We start from the raw sequence: 25,146 nt of genomic DNA, 5'->3' as shown, positions 1-25,146 counted from the left end.
TGTTCGAGTGAAGTATTACGGTGTAGACAAACTGCTTGAGTATATACAGCGCCATATCTTGTTCGGTGATTCCGTAATTCAGATCGATAACCCACTCAAAACACTGGACTCAACCCGTGCCGCTTCACTCAGTATATTTGCTAACACCAAAGAGTTCGCGTTTTATTTAGTAATGGTAGAATGGAGATAAACATACTGTGTTTTCAATGTAGAGCTAGGTTACCTGTAGATTTAACCCCGCTAAATTGAATTTGAAACCGAACGCGTAGCGTGAGGTTTAATATGTTAAATTTAGCGCAAAAGATATGTTTATCTCCTAAGTATAAGTGATTGAGGGAAGAGCGAGTATGGTGGATCTATTGTCTGACATGATTCTTCGTGTGTGGGTGTCGATACCCTGATTTTTTTTGTTTCGTCCAATCAACAACACCAAGAGAATATGAAAGGACGGCTAGAACATATTTTTGAATGTGTGGCGTAGACTTCATTGCGAGCGTGAGGCTCTTAACTCCAGATTTTTTAAGTCCGCAATTGTAGTCTGCCTTAAGTGTTTTCTTTTAGTAGTAGTAGTAGAAGTAGTAGTAGTAGTAGTAGTAGTAGTAGTAGTAGTAGTAGTTGGTTTTTAATCGCAAGATTTCAAACCTTTTAGTTGATATTCTAAACTAATAATCACTACAAAATATGTGCCATTTATTATTATTCAGTTGTAAACGACCGTTTTTTAATGAATGTGAAACAGGGTAACGCTTTAGCTTGGCTCCGTCTCTACGGTCATGTTACTGGTTATCGCAGCGAGCATTGGTCCGAGAACCAGACCGGGGGCGACAGGTTGGACCGTCGCTTATATAATTTCAAAAGGAGAGTTATTTCCCTTTGGAACTAAAAGTTCGCCCATTACAAACTTAGTCACTTGCCTCAGTAAAATTTGGAACAGGGCGTGCTGCAAACTCCCGAGGCAAGACATCCATCCATCGCTGCTTCACCTTATATACTACTTGAAAGAAGTTACAGAACGTGGCTGTTAACTATAGCCATATGAACCCGATTACAAAATACATGTATGAAATGAACGAGACCAGTGAGACCGCCTCATCTCTTTCATATTTAGATCTGTGCATAAAGATTCAGAGCGACAAAACGCTCTCCACAAGATTGTATGACGAGAGGTATGACTTAACTTGCCCATAGTCAACTTTTTGTTTATGTCGAGCAATATTCCAGCAGTTGGTGTCTGTCTACATTTTGAGGTACAATCGAACATGCTCTTTCTACCAAGATTTCAAAGAGAGTCGTTTGACAAACAGAATTATTTGAGCAAGGTTACGACATTTCAAGGCCTCGGTAAGGCTTTAAAATTTTTTTATGATAGACATGTAGAACACATTTCCAAGTTTGTCGCATCAGTGACACACGATGTCCGATGCAATTACCTATTTTGACTTTTACCATATGTTCCCGTGTTTTTTCATGAGAACAATTGACTTGCCATTGCATGTGTTTGAGACGGGTGCAACCGGTGTGACGGCTACGTTAACCTTTTCGAGAACACCTGGTAACATCACTATTTGATGGCGATTCATAAACACAAGCTCATGTTTCGTACAATCCAATCTGCTTTTAGCAGATATGTCGTTAGTCGTTTTATTTGCCTCACGGCAATCATGTGTCCTTGACTTTGTTATTTATAGTAATTTCTGGGTAAACCATCGACTATAGGTTATGGCCTATGCTATTACAGTAAGGTTTCTACATGTAACTGAGAGTCTTCGGCAGACCTCTCATATATCCGCATGACCAAGTGCGCCTGAACGCTATCTACGTATGCTGGACAATGTAGAGTGGATTGTACACACAGATCTACGTACCTTTGGGGGCGAGTCCGGACAAAGTGTATTTACCAAAGAATGTCAACACAAACACATGGCACTAAAAGTTGGGTTCACATGGGGCAGCCTGCTGTGGACCTATCCTGGCCCTGCTGTGGCCCTACTGTGGGCCTGTCCTGGCCCTGCTGTGGGCCTGTCCTAGCCCTGCTATGGGCTTGCTGTGGGCCTGTTGTGTGCTTGCTGTGGGCTTGCTGTGGGCCTGTTGTGGGCCTGCTGTGGGCTTGCTGTGGGCCTGTTGTGGGCCTGTCCTGGCCCTGCTGTGGCCCTGTTGCGGCCCTGCTATGGGCTTGCTGTGGGCCTGTTGTGTGGCTGCTGTGGGCTTGCTGTGGGCCTGTTGTGTGCCTGCTGTGGGCTTGCTGTGGGCCTGTTGTGGGCCTGCTGTGGGCTTGCTGTGGGCCTGTTGTGGTCCTGTCCTGGCCCTGCTGTGGCCCTGCTGTGAGCCTGTTGTAGCAAATGAAACAGATGAGGCGGTTTCACTTGTCGCTGATAAAATCAGTGAAAGGGAATCAACTATTTGACCAGTATATAACGATATATTTTCATCGATATACGAAGCTTAAGTCAAATTCTCCATATGCAGTCAACCATGTAAAGTGACAAATAAAGTTTTGGGGGTTTTGGTTGTTTTTTTCCCGCTGCATTCAATGTTCAAATATGGCAGCGGCCTGTAAATAATCGAGTCTGAACCAGACAGACCAGCGAGTGGTATTGTGAGCATCGCCTCGCGCCTTCTCTGGATGATGACACGCAATGAAACATGTCACCTGGCCTGGCCACCCGATCCATTTTGTCGTCCCTTACTAGCACCTAGGTTGCTGGGGGCCTGTTCTAACCAGGAATCCCCAGATAGCCATACATACACAAACATAAGCAGTTTATTCTCTTAAAAAACACCAACGGTAGTACAAAGAAATGCATCATTATCAATTTACGAAATTAAAACAGGTCAAAATGAAAGGAGTGAGTGAGTGAGTGAGTGAGCCATTGCGTGAGTGAGTGAGATGTATGAGTGTTAGTTTTACACCTCCTATATCTCTCGTTCAACAACATATCGGAGGGAAAACTTCAAGTGTGTTGCGCACATTATAGTGTCATTGGCGTATCAAAGCCTAGTTATTCGTATTAATCAAACAAAACACGAGGGCTGATTGGTAAGTTATAAGCCTCACCGGGAAAGAATATCGTATTAGTGAAATCTTTTGTTGTGAACTTTACATGTCACAGGGGTATATCCATAAAATAAATTGAGTCAACTGAGCAAATTGTTTCACTGTGACAAGTCAAAAAAATAAACAGGGGTCTGTGACCTTTGGAAAATGGACGAACTTGAGAGACGTATTGTGATCAAGAACTCACAGATTGGTTGTGATCGTTGCAAGTTTGTATTACTTTTGAAAAACAGCAATTATATGAAATAAGATTCATAAATGAAACTCCAAGTTCTTACGACACATTCGAGACTTCTAAGCATCAAATCCGGCAACAGTGTTTAAAGGTGATGTACCTACCGTGTACGCAGTCCGCTGTATGTTGTTCCAGACGCCGCCGTCAGCTGAGAGATCCACACAGCGTCTCCCGATCTGTCTTTCAACATAGTGGTATCGACCAGGACGTGACTAATACGGCGTCGGGGAGGACGCCTCTCAGTAATTGGACAAAAGTAGATATAATGTCACATTGGAAGTAATTATAATGGTATGTTCTCACTTTGCCAGCAGGTGTTGTTCGGAACCATAATTAGCCATACAGAGATAGACCTAGAACAATGTGGACTAAGACTATACATGTTGTTCGTTCCGGACTAGACGGTGTTCAACTGGGAGATCGACCTTGATGATGAGGGTATAAACTGCTTAGTGTTGGTTAAAGGCAATGGGATGTTATAAGGGATTGAAACACTGGGCTAGATGAAAAGTGCAACAGTGTCCCGAAAATGTGATTGAAATGGAGATTACATTATTTGATTTTGAGCTTACTCTGGTCCAATCACTGAGCTCAACTACAGGTATAGGATGTGAGGTCAGCTACATAGTCACTCAAGATGTTCAAATGGTGAGTGTTAAGGTACCCTCGCGCGCGCGCGTGTGTGTGTGTGTGTGTGTGTGTTTTACAAGTCCGGACTTATGCCGATTTTATAGTGCTAGCCCACTGAGATACCGTGCCGCAGTTTAACATGAATACCCAACTCAGACTCAGTATATTGACTCCAAGCCGACTCAGTTAGGATAACAACACGTATCGTGTTATAACGTCTTTTAGTATGACACGGCCGGGGATCGAACCCCGGACCTTCCGCTCTCTGGGCGTTCGCTCTACCACTAGACTACAGAGGCGGTTCCCGATCTGTTAGAACAGGGAGACAACTAGTATATACGAAGAGAGACATTCAAATGATATATGTGATATATCAGACCACTGACAACACCGAAACCGTCAAAAAAGAGGACTTTTCCCGCCACCAAGAATGCCAGCTCATGACGTTGCCTCCAGAGGGCCGGTACGGTGAAATGGGGATTAAGGTCGCGTTCAAGATGAAGATCTGGGGTAGAATAGGTCTTCAGTAACCCATGCTTGCCGTAAAAGGCGACTATGCTTGTCATAAGAGGCGACTAACGGGATCAGGTGGTCAAGGCTCGCTGACTTGGTTGATGCATGTCATCGATCCCAATTGCGTGGATCGATGCTCATGATATCAATCACTGCATTGTCTAGTCTAGACTCGATTATTTATTGACCGCCGTCATATAGCTGGAATATTGCTGAGTGCGGCGAAAAACAACCAACCAACCAACCTACCTGTTCTGGAGCGATGTCCACAGAGAGTCGATACAGACTACTCGTTGTTTACATCTAAGCAGTAATTTCTTACGGTGTACTTGAACATGTTTGGTTGATACATGCTATACGATATATCTGAGCTGTAAATAACGAGCAGCTGGTAAATAGGTAGGAGCTCCCGGTGAGCACTCCCGTGCGTTTCCTGTTTTGAGCTGATCATTATTCCCGTTTGTTTAAGGACAAAGGGTATACCACTGGGGTGCGTTATGTCCATTGTTTCGCGCAGTCTGTTAGTCCTTGTAACGGCCGTGTCGCGGCTGGACGTTGAAATTCCATATTATCCTTAAGTAGGACGTTGATCTATACATATCAGGACTTTAATGGAAGAGTTTAACATCAGCGCTATTGTTTATTATCTAACCTTACACATGAATGTCGGATTCTGTGAGACTCTATTCTTTTCAATGTAAGGTACGTTTCTTGTGTACCCAGATTGAATTGCCGAACTGTTGGCATTACATTTGCAACATTCCAACCCCAGTTTTGTATCTCGAATGAGTAATGTAAGACGCCTATCATCGGATATTTACGAACATTTCCGAATGCAATAGATCTGGGGAAGTTAGTTTTCTGTTATCTACTATTTTTCGATGAATGTGAAAAACGAACGAAGTGGATAAATACCATGTATTAGCCATACCTGCAATATTATAAGATGTATTGTAAGAGTGGGTGAGTTAGGTTTAACGCCACTTTTAACATTCCAGTTATATCACGGCGTGTCATCTTAACGTGGGAGGAAAGCCCAAATTGATGCGGGCCTCCCACGTTCACCACTTCGGTGAAACCCACGAGCACGGGTATGGTGCTGACAAACCTAGAAACATAATCCTCGAAGAGGAATAGGTAGATGTTTCCTCTATGTTAATCTATGTTCCCCTCGCCAGAGGGCATCAACCCATGTTCCCCTAGATACCGGACAACTCATAATAACGGCGCCATGGTTAATACCGGCACGGTCGTTTCATATGCACGTAGTCACCTTGCTTTAACATCGACATGATGCTTTAATATCGACATACTAGGTTAGAATACGAGGCTCAATTCAGTCTTATAATTTTCACTCTAGAGTGCATTCCGCTTTTGCTTAGGCCCCCCTATACTATAGACCCAAAGGTGGCGATCGGGTAGCCTAGTGGTTAAAGCGTTCGCTCCTCACGCCAAACACCTGGGTTCGATTCCCGACATGTAAGAAGCCCATTTCTGCCCCCGCCGTGATATTGCTGGAATACTCACTTCCTCACCCACTAGACCCAAAACACTCACTCAGTGCTCAAATTACTCCCCGTTAGGCACCATGGTTTAATGTAAGCACTATGTTTAATATCGCACTGCGCTATAACATCGACATTTTGCTTTAATATCGACACAATAGTTTAATACAGGAATGGCAGGCTCAAATCAACCTTATAAAACTCATTCAGCCTAGGCTCAGATCCCTCCCTCTATTAGGCCCAAAACACTCATTCAAGGCTCACATAACTCTCCGTTGGGGCCAAATTAATCCAAAACATTTCTACAATATTCTACTTCTCCTTTCATAGGTTCGTGTGACCGTTTATTCTCACCTGAAAAGGTACCAGGTGACTGATCAACAGTTAACATACATTAGTGAGGTGAGGTGAAATTGTGTGTGTGTGTGTGTGTGTGTGTGTGTGTGTGAGGCTACTTGTACTAGTCCGGACAGATTCCGATTTATACTGCTAGCCCACTGAGATACCATGCCGCAGTTTAACATGAATACCCCACTCAGACACAGTATACTGACTCCGAGCCGACCAGTCCTTGTTTTAGTCCTTTAATGCCGAGCGCCAGACAAGGTAGCAATAAGTACCATCTTTTAACTTCTTTTGGTATGACACGGACGGGGATCGAACCCCGGACCGTCCGCTCTCCGGTGGACGCTCTACCACTAGACCACGGAGGCGTTCCGACATATATAAGTATTTGTAGACCGTAGGTAGTTGTGCATGAAATGATCTTTATATATTACATTTGACACCAATCGTGCGGCACCAACCTGGACTGTTTAATCTCTAAATTTGTTTCCTCTTTAGTTATTTCTAATCATAAGAAGCATACCAAGGTCATGTCAAACGTCGACGCATGAAAATAGTAAGATGCGTCTGTACAGTTACACGACTGTCGATTCTTACCCGGATTGTTACCTCGTGATCAAAACCCAATGAGGATATTCATCCCCCGCAAACTGGATATTTCTTGAAAAGAGCAGCTTACAAATTTTGTCATTGCTGTAAGTATGTTCCTTATCGGCGGAGGGGCAGTCGGGTAGCCCAGTGGTTAAAGCGTTCGCTCGTCACGCCGAAGACCCGGGTTCGATTCCCGACATGGGTACAATGTGTGAGGCCCATTTCTGGTGTCCCCCGCCGTGATATTGCTGGAATATTGCTAAAAGCGGGGTACAATTTACTCAATCACTCACTTATCGGCGGAATGGCTTTTTCACTTTGCACGTATTAGCAGCGCACATGCATCTTCCTTAATTGATCATCGCGATAGTCGTGATTCGTGAGTGTTTGTTGTCGGTCACCGCACAGCAGTACTCCTGCCACGCGACGGCAACCGGTAACAAAACCAGACGATCAAGTGGTAAATGAGTAAACAAGTGGTGTGCGATACCCGTAAACTGCAATTTGACGACCCTTAACTTGGTCCCCGTTATCGAATGAAAACATAAAGCAGACTTTATGATTATTTTTTGTGAAGTAGAATTGCGCTCGACAAGTTAAGGTAGTATGTGATATTTGTATCTCCAAAAACGACATTTCTAGGTATAGATATGTCCACATGTTTACATTCGTAAATATTAACTCCGCGCATGCGCATCTATAACCAGACACTGGTTAGATTTGTTGGCTAAAATACGCTTGGCTTGTTGTCCGAACCATTAGTGGTACCAGTTTAGTTGTTTTACGTACTTAGGCCAAAGTAATTAGAGCGACCAAACCCCAACCATATTCAAAAGAAATCTCTTCCAAATGCAAGTCGATAGTGTGATTCAGACTACATCATGATCATGTATAATCTGTTAATTGATAACACCCACAGAGACACGTATGCACACTGGCGCTGTAGAGAGGACAATACTGCCAGCACTGTCGCCTCGGTACAGACCGAGCTTCTTTATCAAACATCCTTCTTCACGCAGGATATAGCAACAGAACAATCAAAGACCTATAATGGAACATCAGCCCACACCCAAAATATCAATATGCATTTTTTATAACCTGCATGGAATTTTCCGTTGGGCGATAATTGGTTTACCTATCCGTAACCCTATAATATAAATAGTGAACAACAAAAACACTTAAAAAGTACTAATTATTTATTGAACCATAAAAAATCTGATATGACCAACGTGATAAACATGACATAAGAACAAATCCTAAAAGTCTTTTGCATGGTCTTATTTTTCCCACTCAGCGACCAGGACTTTTCACATGTATACAAATATTACCTAACCCAACAATGACAATGTATGTCCTTATTGTGATTTTGACGTTCATGTCAACTCAGAAATAAGAACACAGCTTTTATATTACCTGATACCATGAAATTAAATGAAACAAGGTACACTGTTGCTCAATTTAAATGTATCTTTGAGTAAGATGGAAATTCAAAATGCCAACACCAGAGAAAGGACATTAAAGGAACGTGTAGAAAGAGATGCTACATAAAGGGCATTACAGGAACGTGTACACAGAGATGTTACATAAAGGACATTAAAGGAACGTGTACACAGAGATGTTACATAAAGGACATGACAGGAACGTGTACACAGGGATGTTACATAAAGGACATTACAGGAACGTGTACACAGGGATGTTACATAAAGGGCAATACAGGAACGTGTACACAGAGATGTTACATAAAGGGCATTACAGGAACGTGTACACAGAGATGTTACATAAAGGACATGACAGGAACGTGTACACAGAGATGCTACATAAAGGGCATTACAGGAACGTGAAGACACAGAGATGTTACATAAAGGACATGACAGGAACGTGTACACAGAGATGTTACATAAAGGGCATTACAGGAACGTGTACACAGAGATGTTACATAAAGGACATTACAGGAACGTGAAGACACAGAGATGTTACATAAAGGACATGACAGGAACGTGTACACAGGGATGTTACATAAAGGGCATTACAGGAATGTGAAGGCACAGAGATGTTACATAAAGGACATTACAGGAACGTGTACACAGAGATGTTACATAAAGGACATGACAGGAACGTGTACACAGAGATGCTACATAAAGGACATTACAGGAACGTGTACACAGGGATGTTACATAAAGGACATTACAGGAACGTGTACACAGGGATGTTACATAAAGGACATTACAGGAACGTGTACACAGAGATGTTACATAAAGGACATGACAGGAACGTGTACACAGGGATGTTACATAAAGGACATTACAGGAACGTGTACACAGAGATGTTACATAAAGGACATTACAGGAACGTGTACACAGGGATGTTACATAAAGGACATTACAGGAACGTGTACACAGAGATGTTACATAAAGGACATGACAGGAACGTGTACACAGGGATGTTACATAAAGGACATTACAATTACAGGAACGTGAAGACACAGAGATGTTACATAAAGGACATTAAAGGAACGTGTACACAGGGATGTTACATAAAGGGCATTACAGGAACGTGTACACAGAGATGTTACATAAAGGGCATTACAGGAACGTGTAGAAAGAGATGCTACATAAAGGGCATTACAGGAACGTGTACACAGAGATGTTACATAAAGGGCATTACAGGAACGTGTACACAGAGATGTTACATAAAGGGCATTACAGGAACGTGTACACAGAGATGTTACATAAAGGTCATTACAGGAACGTGTAGAAAGAGATGCTACATAAAGGGCATTACAGGAACGTGTACACAGAGATGCTACATAAAGGACATTACGGGAACGTGTACACAGAGATGCTACATAAAGGGCATTACAGGAACGTGTAGAAAGAGATGTGAAATAAAGGAGTGCAATACAGGAACGTGTAGACAGAGATGTATAAAGAATGGAAATTACAAGAATGTGTAGACAGAGATGTGAAAAAAGAAGAACATTACAGGAACGTGTAGACAGAGATGTAAAATAAAGGAGTACATTACAGGAACGTGTAGACAGGGGTGTAAAATAAAGGAGTACATTACAGGAACGTGTAGACAGAGATGTAAAATAAAGGAGTACATTACAGGAACGTGTAGACAGAGATGTAAAATAAAGGAGTACATTACAGGAACGTGTAGACAGAGATGTAAAATAAAGAAGGAAATTACAGGAACGTTTAGACAGAGATGTAAAATAAAGAAGGACATTACAGGAACGTGTAGACAGAGATGTAAAATAAAGGAGTACATTACAGGAACGTGTAGACAGAGATGTAAAATAAAGGAGTACATTACAGGAACGTGTAGACAGAGATGTAAAATAAAGGAGTACATTACAGGAACGTGTAGACAGAGATGTAAAATAAAGAAGTACATTACATGAACGTGTAGACAGAGATGTATAAAGAATGGAAATTACAGGAATGTGTAGACAGAGATGTGAAATAATGTGGGTGTGTATGTATTTAAGAATTGACTTTCACCTTATGTGAGTTCATTGGGGTTTGAACCTTCATAGAGTGGGCCAAATTGTATGAAAGTGGGAGCTTGCTTGCGTGCGTATTATATGTATGCCGTACATTTTGTATATCAGTAATAGATATTTTGAAAGTAAACAAATAAGACAGTTGTAAAGGTATTTAAAGAAGCAAAATAAAACAGCTGTCGATATACTTAAAGAAGTAACATAAAACAGCTGTCGATATACTTAAAGTAGTAACATAAAACAGCTGTCGATATACTTAAAGTAGTAACATAAAACAGCTGTCGATATACTTAAAGTAGTAACATAAAACAGCTGTCGATATACTTAAAGTAGTAACATAAAACAGCTGTCGATATACTTAAAGTAGTAACATAAAACAGCTGTCGATATACTTAAAGTAGTAACATAAAACAGCTGTGGGGATACTTAAGGTAGAACTAATAAATCAGTCGTAGATACAGTAAAAGAAGAAAAAATATATAAATAATTCTGTTATCATATTACAATAAAATGGGGGATTTATTTAAACATCCCTCCTATTGATAACCAAGGTAGTAACCATATTTACTTCTGTAACACATAGACCTCCTTTGTTCACCTTATTAAATTTTAACAACGTTCTGCTGGCCACTATGAGAGCGATTGAAGCGCCATAAAATATTCACTACAATGTCCCTATGAGTTTCTCTCACAGTTGACTTTCCAATTGAATTCGTGTTAAATTGAAAACGGCCTTAAATAATCGGGGGGGGGGGGGGGGGGTATTTGGAAACGGGATTGAAGTTAGAACATAACCATATGCATGTGACCTTTCTTCCCAAACGTGCTTCCAAAATGATCTCCCTTGAGCAATTATTGAAAACGAGGCTCAGTTCCGGATCACTCGTACAAAGGTATGTCACGAATAGTGACTCAATTGATTTCTCACGCAATTCATACGTTTCTGAACGGGTACGGAACATAGAGGTTTGTGTCAGTAAATATGTTAGTAGTTATGTTCGTTTGACGTTGTTTTCGAACTCAGGGAAACTTGTGTTTGTCTTCCACGTTGGCTATGAAGCACGCGTTCCTCATGGCGCCGAAATTGTTTATTCGAATGAAGTCGATAGGGTTTGACCAATCCTAGTTTTGAAATGTATTTGTTGAAGGGCATGGAAATATATTGTCTTGCTATCACATATGTCATTTTCTGTGTGAAAATGAACCAAGTAAATAAATTATTCTGAAAGATAGAAAGCTGAGAGTGAGGTCATGACTGAAGTGGATGGTGAGTCGGGGCAACAGGTGCTGGGTTGCTGTCATTATCTTCTTGACGATGCATCGACGTAATTATGTATCTGATCCATAAAGCTTGATATCCCCCTGTAGATGAAGAATTCCTTTAACATGCTATATCAGGATGTTTATCTGCCCATGGTCGAAGACAGGTTAGTTCTGTTTTTGACTTGGGGTAGGATGTGTTGATCTAGTGTTTGTTTGATATTGGTTTCACTGGTCATCAAAGTTATGCTGCCATTACTCAATTTAGTGGGACACTTGCCTTTAACCTCTATACTGTAGTGTCTGTTTGAATCATAAGCAGATTAATATTAATAATCCCTACAATTATTGATAGTAGGACAAAAGATAAACTCACATAGATCTATATCTTATAGTATATGTATGGTTTATTATCATGATTATGATTGATCTTCAACATATCAACGTACACTTGGTTCACAATATATTAAAGTTAGCATCAATAGCATGGAGGCTTGTAACATGTATAAATAGTATTGGAAGACTGCCACCCGTATCCCCACCCAAAATCTTAAAAAATATAAATAATTAAAGTTGTTGAGCAGCAATTGACATGTATAACTTTTGGAGGGGATACAGGCGGAAGTCTTTCCACTAGTATTAGGTACTGCACATTCCAAAACTGAGCATGGTAATATGACAATGATTCTTCATTATGTTTATGCGTATAATGATATTTTTACACACCAATGTGTATTGGACTAACCCCATATAATCGTGGTTTAAGAACAAGGGAATATAATATTTACCACAATATTCTGTATGAGCTTGTAAAGGCATGTGTAAAATTAACATGAGACTTAAGTCAAACGTCCTGAAGAAGTGAATCGTACTATTATCGACCAGTAGATGTTGGAGCATACTGAGCCCTACATCATGTACATAGCTTCAATTTATTTCGCAGCTACCTAACATGGCAGACAAGTTGCTTAGAACATGTGAACTTCGTATTCAGTATCCATGAGAGCAGTGTTAAAATTTATGGAAAGTCCCAAGGTTTTCTACTACAGTATAGCCACGATAGCATGGTGTATAACTTTTGAATCGATGGACCCTTAAGCATAATATATATGTCATGGGTCCTTAAGCATTATATATAAATAAGAGTTCTTTTTATCATTGGGGCTATTTACTGTCCAAAATAGAAGCCTGCCAGCAATCCCATTTCTGCCAGGATAGGTGAAAAATATTCCTACCTCCCCATCTCTCTAGGAAGACAGTCTTGCTATTCTGACTCTAACAACAATGGAAATTAACCAAGAAAATTAACTAGCCCGAATAGTGATAACTTAAACCAAAATGTTTTGAAATTTTACTTGACTTTAAGATACCTTTAACATTAACAAACTGGTGCACGTTAATTTCCATCTCTGCATTAACAACATGAAACATTTTGACGTTCATATGTGCCTCACTTACCTGGGAGCAAGAGATAGCATTGTGAATGTTGTGATTATAAATGTCTGTAATTACAAAAGGAAAAGTAAATCTGAGAAAATGATAATGATTATCTACTTCCAGGCTAGTTATATTTATGAGTCAACAGCCCACCTGGTTTGTACGAGTGACTGGTTGTAGGAAATAAAAATATTTCAGACAATTGGGTTATCATTGTTTTGAAATGGACCCCTATGATTAAATTTCCCTCACTGATTACAGATTAGACAATGTTAGGGGGATTCTAGTGCATTCTTGTGATGTCTAAAAACAGTTGTCTGGTGCTGGCAGCAAAGTATATTTGACTCAGACGTGGATGCTACACAGTTTATCCCAGCTTCACAAACCATGGGGAATTGTAGGTATATTGTACATGTTGTAGGTGGGCTAGACTGACATTGAGTCCCAGAAATAAAGTTATCTTATTTAGAAATACATATCTACCAAATATGAATAATAATATCCAAATGGTGCCCAGAACAATAATTAATTTTTATGAGCTGAGGCAATCTGGACTTGAGTTGGACTTCTTTGTTGATTTATTCTCTTGAGCTGGGAGACAGCATTGTCAAAAGGTTACAAAGTCGTTAAACGCAAACAGAATTGTTAGGGACTGTTTCAAAAGATCAGTGTAGGATAAAAAAAACATTTCCTTATTTTGTGTAAAGTTTTGTGTGCTTTATTTATGACAGACTCAATGGCATTCATCATGATCAGAGGGAAATTTTGTTGCATTTTTTTTCAACACAAACTGCATTAATTACACATCAATCCTGCCACTATTCAGTGTTGCATTGCGTGCATATGGCACCTGCATAGTAACACCTATGTCACATACAACCTTCCCAGGGGTATGCAAAGAACAGATGTTCTAGCTTATTGACCATATTGAGTCAATAGTTTATTGTCAGTGGTTTATCTTATAACAGACTTTATTATTTACAGGATGCTGTGATCATGGTGATAAGCTTGAATATTATATTGCTGACATTAGCATTAAACAACATTCACTATTTTACCATAATCAAATTTGAAATGTCTTCTTGTCTATTTTGTTATGGTTGTAACACATACAATAATGTATGATCACTGAACTGCTGAAAATGTTGTGTAATCTCCATTCCAGATTTTCTTATTTTTGCCATGGTTATGTATGTAATTAACCCGAGATGATCCAGGTTAAAACATGAGAATAGGTCAGATTTGCTGACTTGGTTGATGGATGTCTACATTGTCTAGGCGTGGGGTGGTGTGTTAGCCAAGTAGTTCACATGGTTAAGATGGTTGATTGTCATGCAGAAGATCAGAGTTCTGATTCCCCACATGGGCAATGATGGGTACAGTGTGTGAAGCCCATTTCTGGGTATCCACCATGATATTGCTGAAATACTGTTAAAAAACCACACCCACTCATGGTATTCACAATTTTATGGATAACAACTTCTTTAATACTGTAACATGCTGTAAAAAGCTTTTTACAGTATTAAAGAAGTTGTTATCCATAAAATTGTTTCTACCTTGTCATCCGTCAACTTCTAAGTTATGCCTATCAAACAATTCATGTGTGATTTCAGATTGCTGAATAATGGCACCCAACAATGCCCTGCCTGTCTGGGGCAATGAGAAAACAATGAACCTGAACACTCTCATACTGACCAACATTCAGTCTTCACCATACTTCAAGGTCAACCTGTTTGAACTGAAGACATACCATGAAGTCATTGATGAAATATACTACAAGGTAGGTAAGATATCACATGATAGACCAACTGGTCTAACAGTACAATGCCACAGGCCATTCAGGGGTGGGTGGGGCGTCAAATATATTGTTCCATGTTATCAGATCATGCAGGATAACAATCCTTGATCATGTTGATCGATTGATTGGCATGACATTTGTGTACATCAGGCTTGGCACATTTTTTTCATAACTTCAAATCCGCTGTTTTATTGGATGTTGCTATGGTCACAAGACATGCATAATAGACACATTATATGCAGGGAGCAGGTCGAGAATAATAGTTTACTATTTCGATCACAGGAATCAGTTGTTAATTTCTTAATTCATAAATTTCAGTTGGACTTGTCACTTATCTAAATGTGCTAAACTTTGCCAACAAGGTGAAAATACACTTGATCATGTTGATTTTGAAAATGCAATATATAAGTATTTTCTAAATGTTTTATGGCATGTATGCATCAGTATTTCAACTACCGGTATTCCAGTTATACTGTGCCCCTCTAACCAAACCCATGCTTGTTGGTTTGACCAAAGTGCCTACGGACTGTGATCATGATGCATCTGCCAATATACAGTGTATTATCTCCAATGGAGTAAAAATCTGGAGAGCAATCACTCAGTTAATTTCTCAAGTGACCATGATGACCCAGTCTGGAACCCTGACCTGAGCCTAAGATGTTCGGTGTTGAATAGTTGCCTTGTGTTGCACTAGGTGATGCACCTGGAACCCTGGGAGAAGGGGAGTCGGAAGACAGCAGGCCAAACAGGGATGTGTGGCGGGGTGAGTACTGGTTATTGTTCTCAGCATCTTCGCATTCCATGCCGTCTCACTAGGTATCCCACAATGGATGTCTACATGACCGTGTTATTACCATGTATTATTTTTCTTATGACATTTCGTTTTACCATCTTTTTCTGTGATAAGTCTAGTACTTTTTACTGTCCTTCGTTGGCAGGTTTTTATATAAGTATAATTGTATTTATAAACATAAAACCTTGATAGTCACGATATGGCTGCAATATTGCCGATGTGACTTTAAATACAACTCACTCACTCACTCACTCACTTATGACATTTCTTTCATGTCATTCAATAACTAGTATAATCATGATAATGATCAATAACTGTACTTAATTTTGTTTTATTACTTTCATAAATAACACTTGTAGAGACATTTTTGTGCAACATGCAGAAATCCACAGTCCACTGACAGTCACTCATACGATTGACCACCTCTCATTGAGTCACATGTACGGGAGACGGGAGACCAGTCTCACGTACACGATGTGTCCTCTACTGATAACATCTTCCTTAGGATAAAACTTTGTTTCTCGATATAGAATCATATCCAGTTAGTCATTCTAATTTTAACCTCCATATGGACCAACACAAAAAGTTCTCGAAACTTCATGACCAATTGATAGTTACTAGCACATATTTGTCATGTTTAGTGTGAAGTTCTCACTGTCCTTTCACCCCCCAAAATGGCTGCACAAGCACACGATGCAGGAGAGAGAAATTGTCATTAAGATAAAAAAGAACGTCAATGACAGCCTGCTTTATGTCAACCAAATTTAATGTTTCATGATATGATTTATTTCAATTTTGTCTTGCGTTTATCTCAAATTAAAAGTGCATAATGTCTACAAATAGAACAATTAAGATATTGATCCCAGTTTCTACATTCTGAGATTTAAATTGTCAAAACTTGTCTATGTCCCATGAAATAACAAACTGATGCTGTTTTGACTAGATGCTAATGTTAACTTCACTAGTCATTACAGTAAATGTGAAAAATATTGCTTGCATGAAATCACACATTTCCTGGCCCATTTGTTTTATATTAGGCTAAAAGAAATAATAGTCTTGATTCTCACACACTGCTCACATCATCATAAAGTTCATTGCATATTTCATTTTCTTTCCATTTTTAATTTTTGTGTGCATTGTTTTGAAGTATTAGGATTTTTATATTTTTTTTAAAATGGAAATAAAAACGAACCTGCGGCAGACTTTATGATGCAGGTGGTGCCTGAGAACCAAGACTTTTTTTTTTTTAGCTTTATATCTTGATTCAAGGATCACAAATGTTTCCCATTGTCTGAACATGCTGAAGTCAGACATTCACTAAAGTCTGTATAAGGACGGACGGGGGACAGTCTTCTAGATTTATGATGGACAGAATTGACAACAAGTACAACTGATCATACACCCCGTGAAGAATCCGGGATAGAATAGGTCTTCAGCAACCCATGCTTGTCGTAAAAGGTGACCAACTTGATTGGGTGGTCAGACACGCTGACTTAGTTGATACATGCCATCGATCCCAATGGCGTGGATCGATGCTCATGATGTCAATCACTGGATTGTCTGTTCCAGACTCAATTATTTTACAGACCGCTGTCATATAGCTGGAATATTGCTGGGGGCGGCGTTAAACAACAAACAAACAACTGATCATACTGATTGATTTGGTAAAAGAAGAAAGGCATATATTGCATATTGTTAGTGTTGATGGTTTTTTTTTTATTAAATAGTTTATAAAAAAACACACTTGAGTAATCACAACGCATGTGTGATGTGTGGGTGAAAAAAAATGTTATTTTTGGGAGGGATCCATGATCAAACAAATGATAGCCTTGGCATGCTTACATGAGCTAACCATGGTCACTAGACAGTAAGAATTGTAGATTCAAAGTGGCTAGCGTTGCAGACATTTCTTTGTTTTGAATTTGAGTCCTAGTTCTATTGTGTGGTAGATAAACTAGTGTTCTCCTTCAGGTGCGTGGTGTAGGAGCAGGGGGCATTGTTTCTAGTGCCTATTGTTTGCTGTACAAACTGTTCACTCTCAAGCTGACCAAGAAACAACTCATTGGCCTCATCACCCATGCTGATTCTCCCTACATCCGAGGCCTGGGTTTCATGTATATCAGGTAGGTTAGTAAGGCTGTTACCGCCTCGGTGGTCTTGTGGATTGTCTGCCTGGAAAGTGCAAGATTGGTGATTTGATACCCTGCTTCACAATATCAAAAGACTTTAAAAGATGACTTGTTGTTACCCTGCCTGGTGGACTGGTTGGCCTGGAGCCTCTGTACTGTATCTGAGATTGGTACCCATGTTAAACTGTGGCATGGCACGCCAGAAACCTATGATTGTACGTTTGAATCCCGGTTTGCCCCGATTATGTTTCTAGGTTTGTCAGCACCATACCAGTGCTCCTGGGTTTCACCGAAGTGGTAAACGTCTGAGACCTGTATCACTTCAGGCTTTCCTCCCACATTAAGCTGACACATCGTGATATAACTGGAATACTGTTAAAAGCGGCGTTTAACCCAACTCACTCACTCACTCACTGCTAAAATATGTTACGATAAAGAGACTGCTTTGGTGTATTCCACAACTCGTGAGGGTAGAATAGGTCTTCAACAACCAATGTTGCAGTAAAAGGCGGCTATAGGTGGTAAGGCTCGCTGGCTTGGTTGATGCATGTCATCGTATCCCAATTGTGTGGATCAATCCTCATAATGTCAATCACTGGATTTTCTGGTCCAGACTTGATTATTTACAGATCGCTGTCATATAGCTGAAATAATGTGGCGTTAAACAACAAACAAATTGTATTCCACAATGTGGACAGTTGTTAACTTAAACATGTTAAATATTGCATCAGCATAGCCAGATGATTGAACATAACATTAACTACTATGACTACAGGATTCTTTGTGTGTTAGAAATTAGACAGTTTCCTTCTTGCAGGTACACTCAGCCTCCGAACGACTTGTGGGAGTGGTATGAAGACTATCTGGATGACGAAGAGGTATGTTGCGCCCACTGAACACACAAACACACACACACAAACACACACACACAAACACACACACACACACACACACACATCACAACACAAACAGGAACCACATCGGTAGCTTCAGGTCAGAAAAGTTGGTATTGCTAGGATGTAAGCATTACTAAAGTAGTTACTTCCTTGGACAGTTAAACAACTATTTTTTTGGACAATCAAATGTGTTTATAGAGATTCCAGTTACCAGTTTCCAAACCGGTTGATAATGTGTTACATATAATGTGATAATAATTAAAGCAGCCAACACAGTCATGTGACAGTAAGATGCACGGGCTAGCATGGTTTTCCCTTCTGATAAAAGTGTGCGAAAGACAGATGTCAACAATTTCGCCTGTTGCATTATGATTATACTTTTGAGCCTAAAATGATGTGTTACGCTTATCAGGCTTATCTCCTATTCAAAATACAACATGTTTGTTTGAAATGTGGCCCCAATGTTAGTCACTGATGAGCTTGTTACGGAACTTCTATTTTCGAGTATTTTTTTAATGTTGATGTCCTTTTTTTTTGAGGGGGGGAGAGGGCTTCAGATTCAAGGTTTAGTCATATTTAACCATACAAACGCAAGCAAGTCATTTTTTCTACTTATTTTGAGCTTTATCACCATATTGCAGCTTGCTTGTGCAGCTACATTACTACTAATACTAGCATCAATGTATGTGTACCCATGCTTTATGTGCATATAGCCTTATAAGCCTAACGAAAATGTCAAGGAGAAAACCAGCATCCTGGCATGGTACTCTTAACATTACTGTTTTTCACATATAATTGCGCTTTTTTACCATGTACACCCCACTGATTACTCCAAAGCTTCAATTGGGGTTGGGGCGGCACGGTTGGCCCAGTCGTCTAAGGCGCCGCGATTCGCTGTGCAGAGTTGCGTCCTGTGGACACGCCAGAAACCTATGATTGTGGGTACGAATCCCAGCTCGCCCTGATTATGTTTCTAGGTTTGTCAGCACCATACCAGTGCTAGTGGGTTTCACCGAAGTGATAAACGTCTGAGACCTGCATCACTTCGGTCTTCCTCCCACATTAAGCTGACAGGCCGCGATATGACTGGAAAACACAACTCACTCACTCACTCAATTAGGGTTGGCATCTCTGGCAAGATCCATGATGAGCAAGGCATGTGTATATGTAACAAAATTATTTAACCAAATTGTCTCAATAATCAAAACTGACATGAGAATGGATACTTTTGGGCAATGTTCTTATGCCAGACTATAATCAAAGCAACATCAGGCCATTGTTGGATGTTTAAGTTCTCAGCATACAATCACCACACTATTGCAGAGAATTCCACAATATATATTCTATGCTCACTTCTGCACTAGTTATAATGGGTGGATTGTCAGCCCTATGGTGAGCCCAATAATGTCATCAAGAAAGGGCAAAATGAGAGACCCAATGCAATTCTGGTGTCAGTGTCAGTAAAGAGTTGTACTGAAGTTGATAGTTTGTGGCACACACACACACACACACACAATACACCCCACTACACCCTCACACACCCTCAAACCATGTCCCTTGGTGTCGGCTGATGACATCAAGTACAATGTGGTGAGTATAGTGACCAGTCTTCTACTCTATCCCATGTTAACATACATGCTAGGCCAAACTAAAAATAGTTCGTTTCAGGCAACATTTAATTTGTTCTGCATTTTTCACAAGATCCGCCTCTGATCTGGAGCGGATTTCTGATGAGGTTTGAATTCCAGGTTTTACCAAATTTGTGTTTGTTTCTCATTTTGTCTGCCAAGGGCACTTAGTTTGGTAGCCTAGATAGATCCCTATACAGAAATGTTTGTATGTTCATGAGGTTCAAATAATTGGTTGCCTGAAACTTACCTGTTTTTAATATGACCTATACTCTATACATTGTAGCTATCAGTGTCAGTTGTGAATTAAATTTTTACTTACCCATTGTATTCTGACCTGTTGGTATAACTTTCCACTTTCATTGTTGAACAATTGGTAAAAAGCATTAAGTAATATCATGGCACTACCTATTGAAGAATTCAAACTGATTTAAAAGAAAATGTTTCTTGCAAAATAATATTGACTATTTCATATGATTTGATATTCTTAGAAGTGAATAATGATTTTTTTTTAAAGAGATGTCTTTGTAAATGTAACGTTTGCATGTTAAATGTAATTGTTGCCATGTTTCTATACTTCCCATATTGTTTATTATTTTGTTGTGACTTCAGGGTGTTGCTCTAGCCCAGCATTCGAGTGGTAGAGACAGCTGCCTCGCGGCGGAGCCGGACCTCGATTGAGGTTAAACTTTGATCAGTGCTTCACAAGCAATAGTGCTTCCTTGTTTCTAGCATGTGTCCTGACACGTCCCTTAAATGTCTGTTGTAGTCAGTAACATCACAACGTCAACATTTTGACATTTATACAGTGATGAATGACAATATTGTTAACATGGTAACATGTATACAGTGAGGAATGACAAAATTGTCAACATGGTACCATATATACAGTTAGGGATGACAATATTGTCATGATTGTCAACACAGTAACGTATGCAGTGAGGAATGACAATATTGTCAACATAGTAACGTATACAGTACGGAATGACAATATTGTCAACATGGTACCATTTATACAGTGAGGAATGACAATATTGTCAACACAATAACATGTACAGTAAGGAAAGACAATATTGTCAACATAGTAACATGTATACAGTACGGAATGACAATATTGTCAACGTGGTACCATTTATACAGTTAGGGATGACAATATTGTCAACACAGTAACGTATGCAGTTAGGAATGACAATATTGTCCACACAGTAACATATATTCAGTGAGGAATGACAATATTGTCAACACAGTAACATATGTACAGTGAGGAATGACAATATTGTCAACACAGTAACATGTATACAGAGCGGAATGACAATATTGTCAACACAGTAACATGTATTCAGTGAGGAATGACAATATTGTCAACATGGTACCATTTATACAGTGAGGAATGACAATATTGTCAGTCAGGAATGACTATTGTCGCCATGGTAACAAGTATACTGTGAAGAATGATAATATTGTCAACATGGTAACCAGTATACTGTGAAGAATGATAATATTGTCAACATGGTAACAAGTATACTGTGAAGAATGATAATATTGTCAACATGGTAACAACCATGACAACCTTGCTATGAGGAATGACAAATATTGTCTACATATCAGTGTCTTCAAACTCAGCCATCACTTGGCTTGTTTGTCATCTCTGATGTGATACATAAGATATAAGACTGTTTAGATTTGACCTAGAACTCCATTGCATGTCAGTATCCGTTTGCTGGTTTCTTTTCATTGCAGTGTCTATGCTGATATGTCACAATATGTCAGCCTCGTTCATTTAGCGTTCTTTCAGCGCTTATTGTCAAACACATACATGTTTTCTCACACCCCTTTTCCTCCCAAATTTATGAAATAGGGATATTTGTGTAACTTTAAGAACACAGAAAGATGCTTTCATTTTGCAATAGTTTTGAGTGATTTGTTGTAAAACAAAAGATCCCTGTTTCAAACACTCGGTACTATTTCCATCTGGCTAGAGCAAAACCCATGACAGGTTGTTTCTGTTGATGAAGCTGCTGTTGACAGCTGATGTTGGTAACATCTGTTGTTGCTGTTGCAGGAGATTGATGTCAAGGCAGGTGGAGGACACGCAATCACGATCGGAGAGCTGTGTCGACAGTTCCTGGTGAAGCTGGAGTGGTACTCAACGCTGTTCCCTCGGATCCCAGTCCCAGTACAGAAGTCCATCCAGGAGAAGTTGAAGACGCGCCCTGCTCTGCGCCCTGCTGCGGAGGAGCCTGAGTTCATACCCCAGGACCGGAATCGTGGGGAGGAAGATGTGTCCTTCGGAGAGGCTGAACGTGCTGCCAACAGACGAAGGTGAGTGAGAGGTAACCAACACTTTTTGTCTTAATGTTTTTATCTTTCTGTTGTCAGTATGAGTAACCATGGTAACCAGTTCCTCTGCAGCCCAATTTCTTTCTTCTGTTGCATTTGTATTATTTGACATTTGCACTACAAAACATGCTAGAGAGAGGTTCATTCTTACTGACTCATTTCTGGTCCTCTTTTACTTTCGGTACATTGAGAATTTAACCATTGCACCAACCCTGTTTGGTTTGGTATTAGATCTAGTGATAAGGACTTACATCGGAATCTACCGAAAGCTTTGACATTATTTACAAGCAGTATTTTTTAAACATTGTTTGTATTGTATTACAACAGACCAGAAACATTGTAAAGCAATCAATTTGTAACTTATAATCATATTTAAAAGCCTTATGATTTTAATTATGTTAGTCAGTCCAAATGGAAAAGAGACTTTACTCTTCAAATTCAAAGTGTATACCCTATCAGTGCAAAAAATCCAACTTTCTTTCAGTCCTCCAAGAAGACATAGGTCAAGGTCACCTCGGAGGTCATCACCTCATAGACGAGCCTCACCCCGTCGTTCACCAAGACGGTCACCCCAAAGAAGACACTCCCCTCGCAGAGGTTCCCCAAGGCAAGACCGAGAGAGGGATCGTGAAAGGAGAGGTCCAATGGATGACTTTGCGAGGGAACTGGAGCGAGAAAAGGAACGACAGAGGCGTGAGAAAGAAAAGGATTACAAACGGGAAAAGGAGAGGAGAAAGGAAAAAGAGTCCCATCGAAGCCGAGATATTCAAAGTTCGCATGGCAGAGATCGACGAGAGGAAACAAGAAACAAAGAGAAGAGAAGGTCACACAGTAGAGAACGGCATGAAAGGTCAAGGAGTCGAGATAAGCGCAGGTCGCGTAGTCGTGAGAGGCAGGAAAAGTCCCACAGTGAGGACAGAGTGGAGAGATCTGAACGGCACAAACATAGGTCAACTGATGAGCATAGGGAGAAGAGGAGGTCAAGGTCACGAGAACCAAAGAGGTCAAGGTCAAAAGAGAAGAGTAGGGATAAGCATGGCCGATCTCGTGAAGATCGGGACAAAGACTCAAATCGTGAACACAAACGAAATAGACATGATGGTGAAAATGGCGAGTCTTAGTGCCATTAAACTCATTAGACATCCACTCCTATATCTTCTCAGATGTGCAGCAGTTTGACTGTCCAGTATAAATGAAGTTACCTGTTTTATCCAGCTCATTGTTGCCTGTTGAGATGAGAGGGATTAAGTAGATGGTGGTGATGAGGTGCTGTATGTTGCTGCTATCATTATGCTGATCCATACATTCAGTTTTGTACATAAACACATCATTTTATCATTGAATTCAACATGTTCATGTGCCAGAGACAAGGCCACCTGTGAGATAAACACCTCATCAAATGGTAATGCCATACAACTTGATTATGGCCAGTTAAACAATAATATGAAATAAAAAAGCTATTTTAAGTTGGAGACAACTCGACACCCAAAAATTATCACAATGGGAGTTATTTCTTTTTAATTAAGTGGATGAAGATTGCTTATTGTGGTCTTAGTGATGGGTTCTGTATGAGACCACTGCTCTACCATCTGCATCTTTACACTTGTCTGCAGCCCGAGTCTAGTAAAGTATTGATTGGGCCTAGTCAGTTCAGCTAATGTACAGAAATTAACATGAAAATATGCAAAGATGTAAGACCAGACCAGTAGACTTTAAAGTTTTGGGCAGATTGACTCTCTTCAACTTAAATTCTGTTCACACCTTTGTTAAACCAAACTCGCTCACTGTCCTTCACTCAACATCACTACCTGGGTTAAACATGGGAGATGTAAAATTATGTATCTACCGGCATATATATCAGATATATTGATAGTTTTAGAAAGTGCCCTTTAAGAGGTTCAATTCAAGCAGGTTGCATGTCTTTCTGTGTTCATTAATGACATGGCTTTACCTTGTGTGATTAGATGAATTTTTAAAAGTGTTTTGAGATACTTGATTATATAAGCAATTTTTCTTTGAGAGATTGAACAGATTTTCTTACATGAGTGTTTGTATTGAAAGCGAAATGATACCCAGGAAGAATTAGTTCTTGAGCGTCTATGTGTATGGCCATATACGTCTAGCAGGTACCATTAGATGTGTAATGATGCGGTGGAGTCGTGATACGATACGATTCATAATATAAGAAATATGCCTCATTACGGTTTTTTTCACTTCATATTCTGCAAAAATAACAATGTCATGAAACTATTGCAAGTGTGTGCCATTCACAATTTGGCATAACTTGGCTGCTCGTGAAACTTTCCAAGTGTACAGTAGTACGTATTCACCAATTTTTACACCAATATAACTTGTAATGTATCGTATATATCATGATACAGGGTTTGTAAATCGATGTCTTGTGGGCCTCATATTGGGATACAACACTGTAGCACCGTGTCGTTACACCACTAGAAACCATACATACTAAAGTCCAATCTCAT

The 25,146-nt window shown here is 39.9% G+C and overlaps 2 protein-coding genes across 5 annotated transcripts; one reads left to right on the top strand and one right to left on the bottom strand.

Moving 5' to 3' along the window:
* Positions 1-1,986: 1,986 nt before the first annotated feature.
* On the bottom strand, positions 1,987-3,621 carry LOC139459427 (uncharacterized). The gene is made up of 2 exons (XM_071240878.1): positions 3,594-3,621; positions 1,987-2,327 (listed from the first exon to the last, which is right to left on the bottom strand). The coding sequence occupies exons 1-2, from the start codon at positions 3,619-3,621 to the stop codon at positions 1,987-1,989; spliced, it is 369 nt and encodes a 122-aa protein (XP_071096979.1).
* A 7,621-nt stretch (positions 3,622-11,242) lies between these two features.
* LOC139459557 (pre-mRNA-splicing factor 38B-like) lies at positions 11,243-24,112 on the top strand. 4 transcript variants are annotated; one of them, XM_071241105.1, is made up of 7 exons: positions 11,243-11,275; positions 14,693-14,859; positions 15,572-15,640; positions 17,642-17,793; positions 18,617-18,677; positions 22,386-22,645; positions 23,148-24,112. In XM_071241105.1, exons 2-7 carry the CDS (start codon positions 14,704-14,706, stop codon positions 23,782-23,784), a joined length of 1,335 nt encoding a protein of 444 aa, XP_071097206.1. In that variant the 5' UTR covers positions 11,243-11,275; positions 14,693-14,703; the 3' UTR covers positions 23,785-24,112. The 4 variants fall into 4 exon arrangements, with proteins under 4 accessions (XP_071097206.1, XP_071097205.1, XP_071097204.1 ...); XM_071241104.1 differs by having other exon boundaries at positions 11,260-11,333; XM_071241103.1 differs by having other exon boundaries at positions 11,260-11,348.
* Positions 24,113-25,146: the final 1,034 nt, after the last annotated feature.

Source organism: Haliotis cracherodii, unplaced genomic scaffold, assembly GCF_022045235.1.
Source record: "Haliotis cracherodii isolate W230 unplaced genomic scaffold, xgHalCrac1.p SCAF_13, whole genome shotgun sequence".
Lineage (NCBI taxonomy): Eukaryota > Metazoa > Mollusca > Gastropoda > Lepetellida > Haliotidae > Haliotis > Haliotis cracherodii.
The sequence above is the reverse complement of the archived record's forward strand: the minus strand, read 5'-3'. Positions and strand labels throughout refer to the sequence as shown.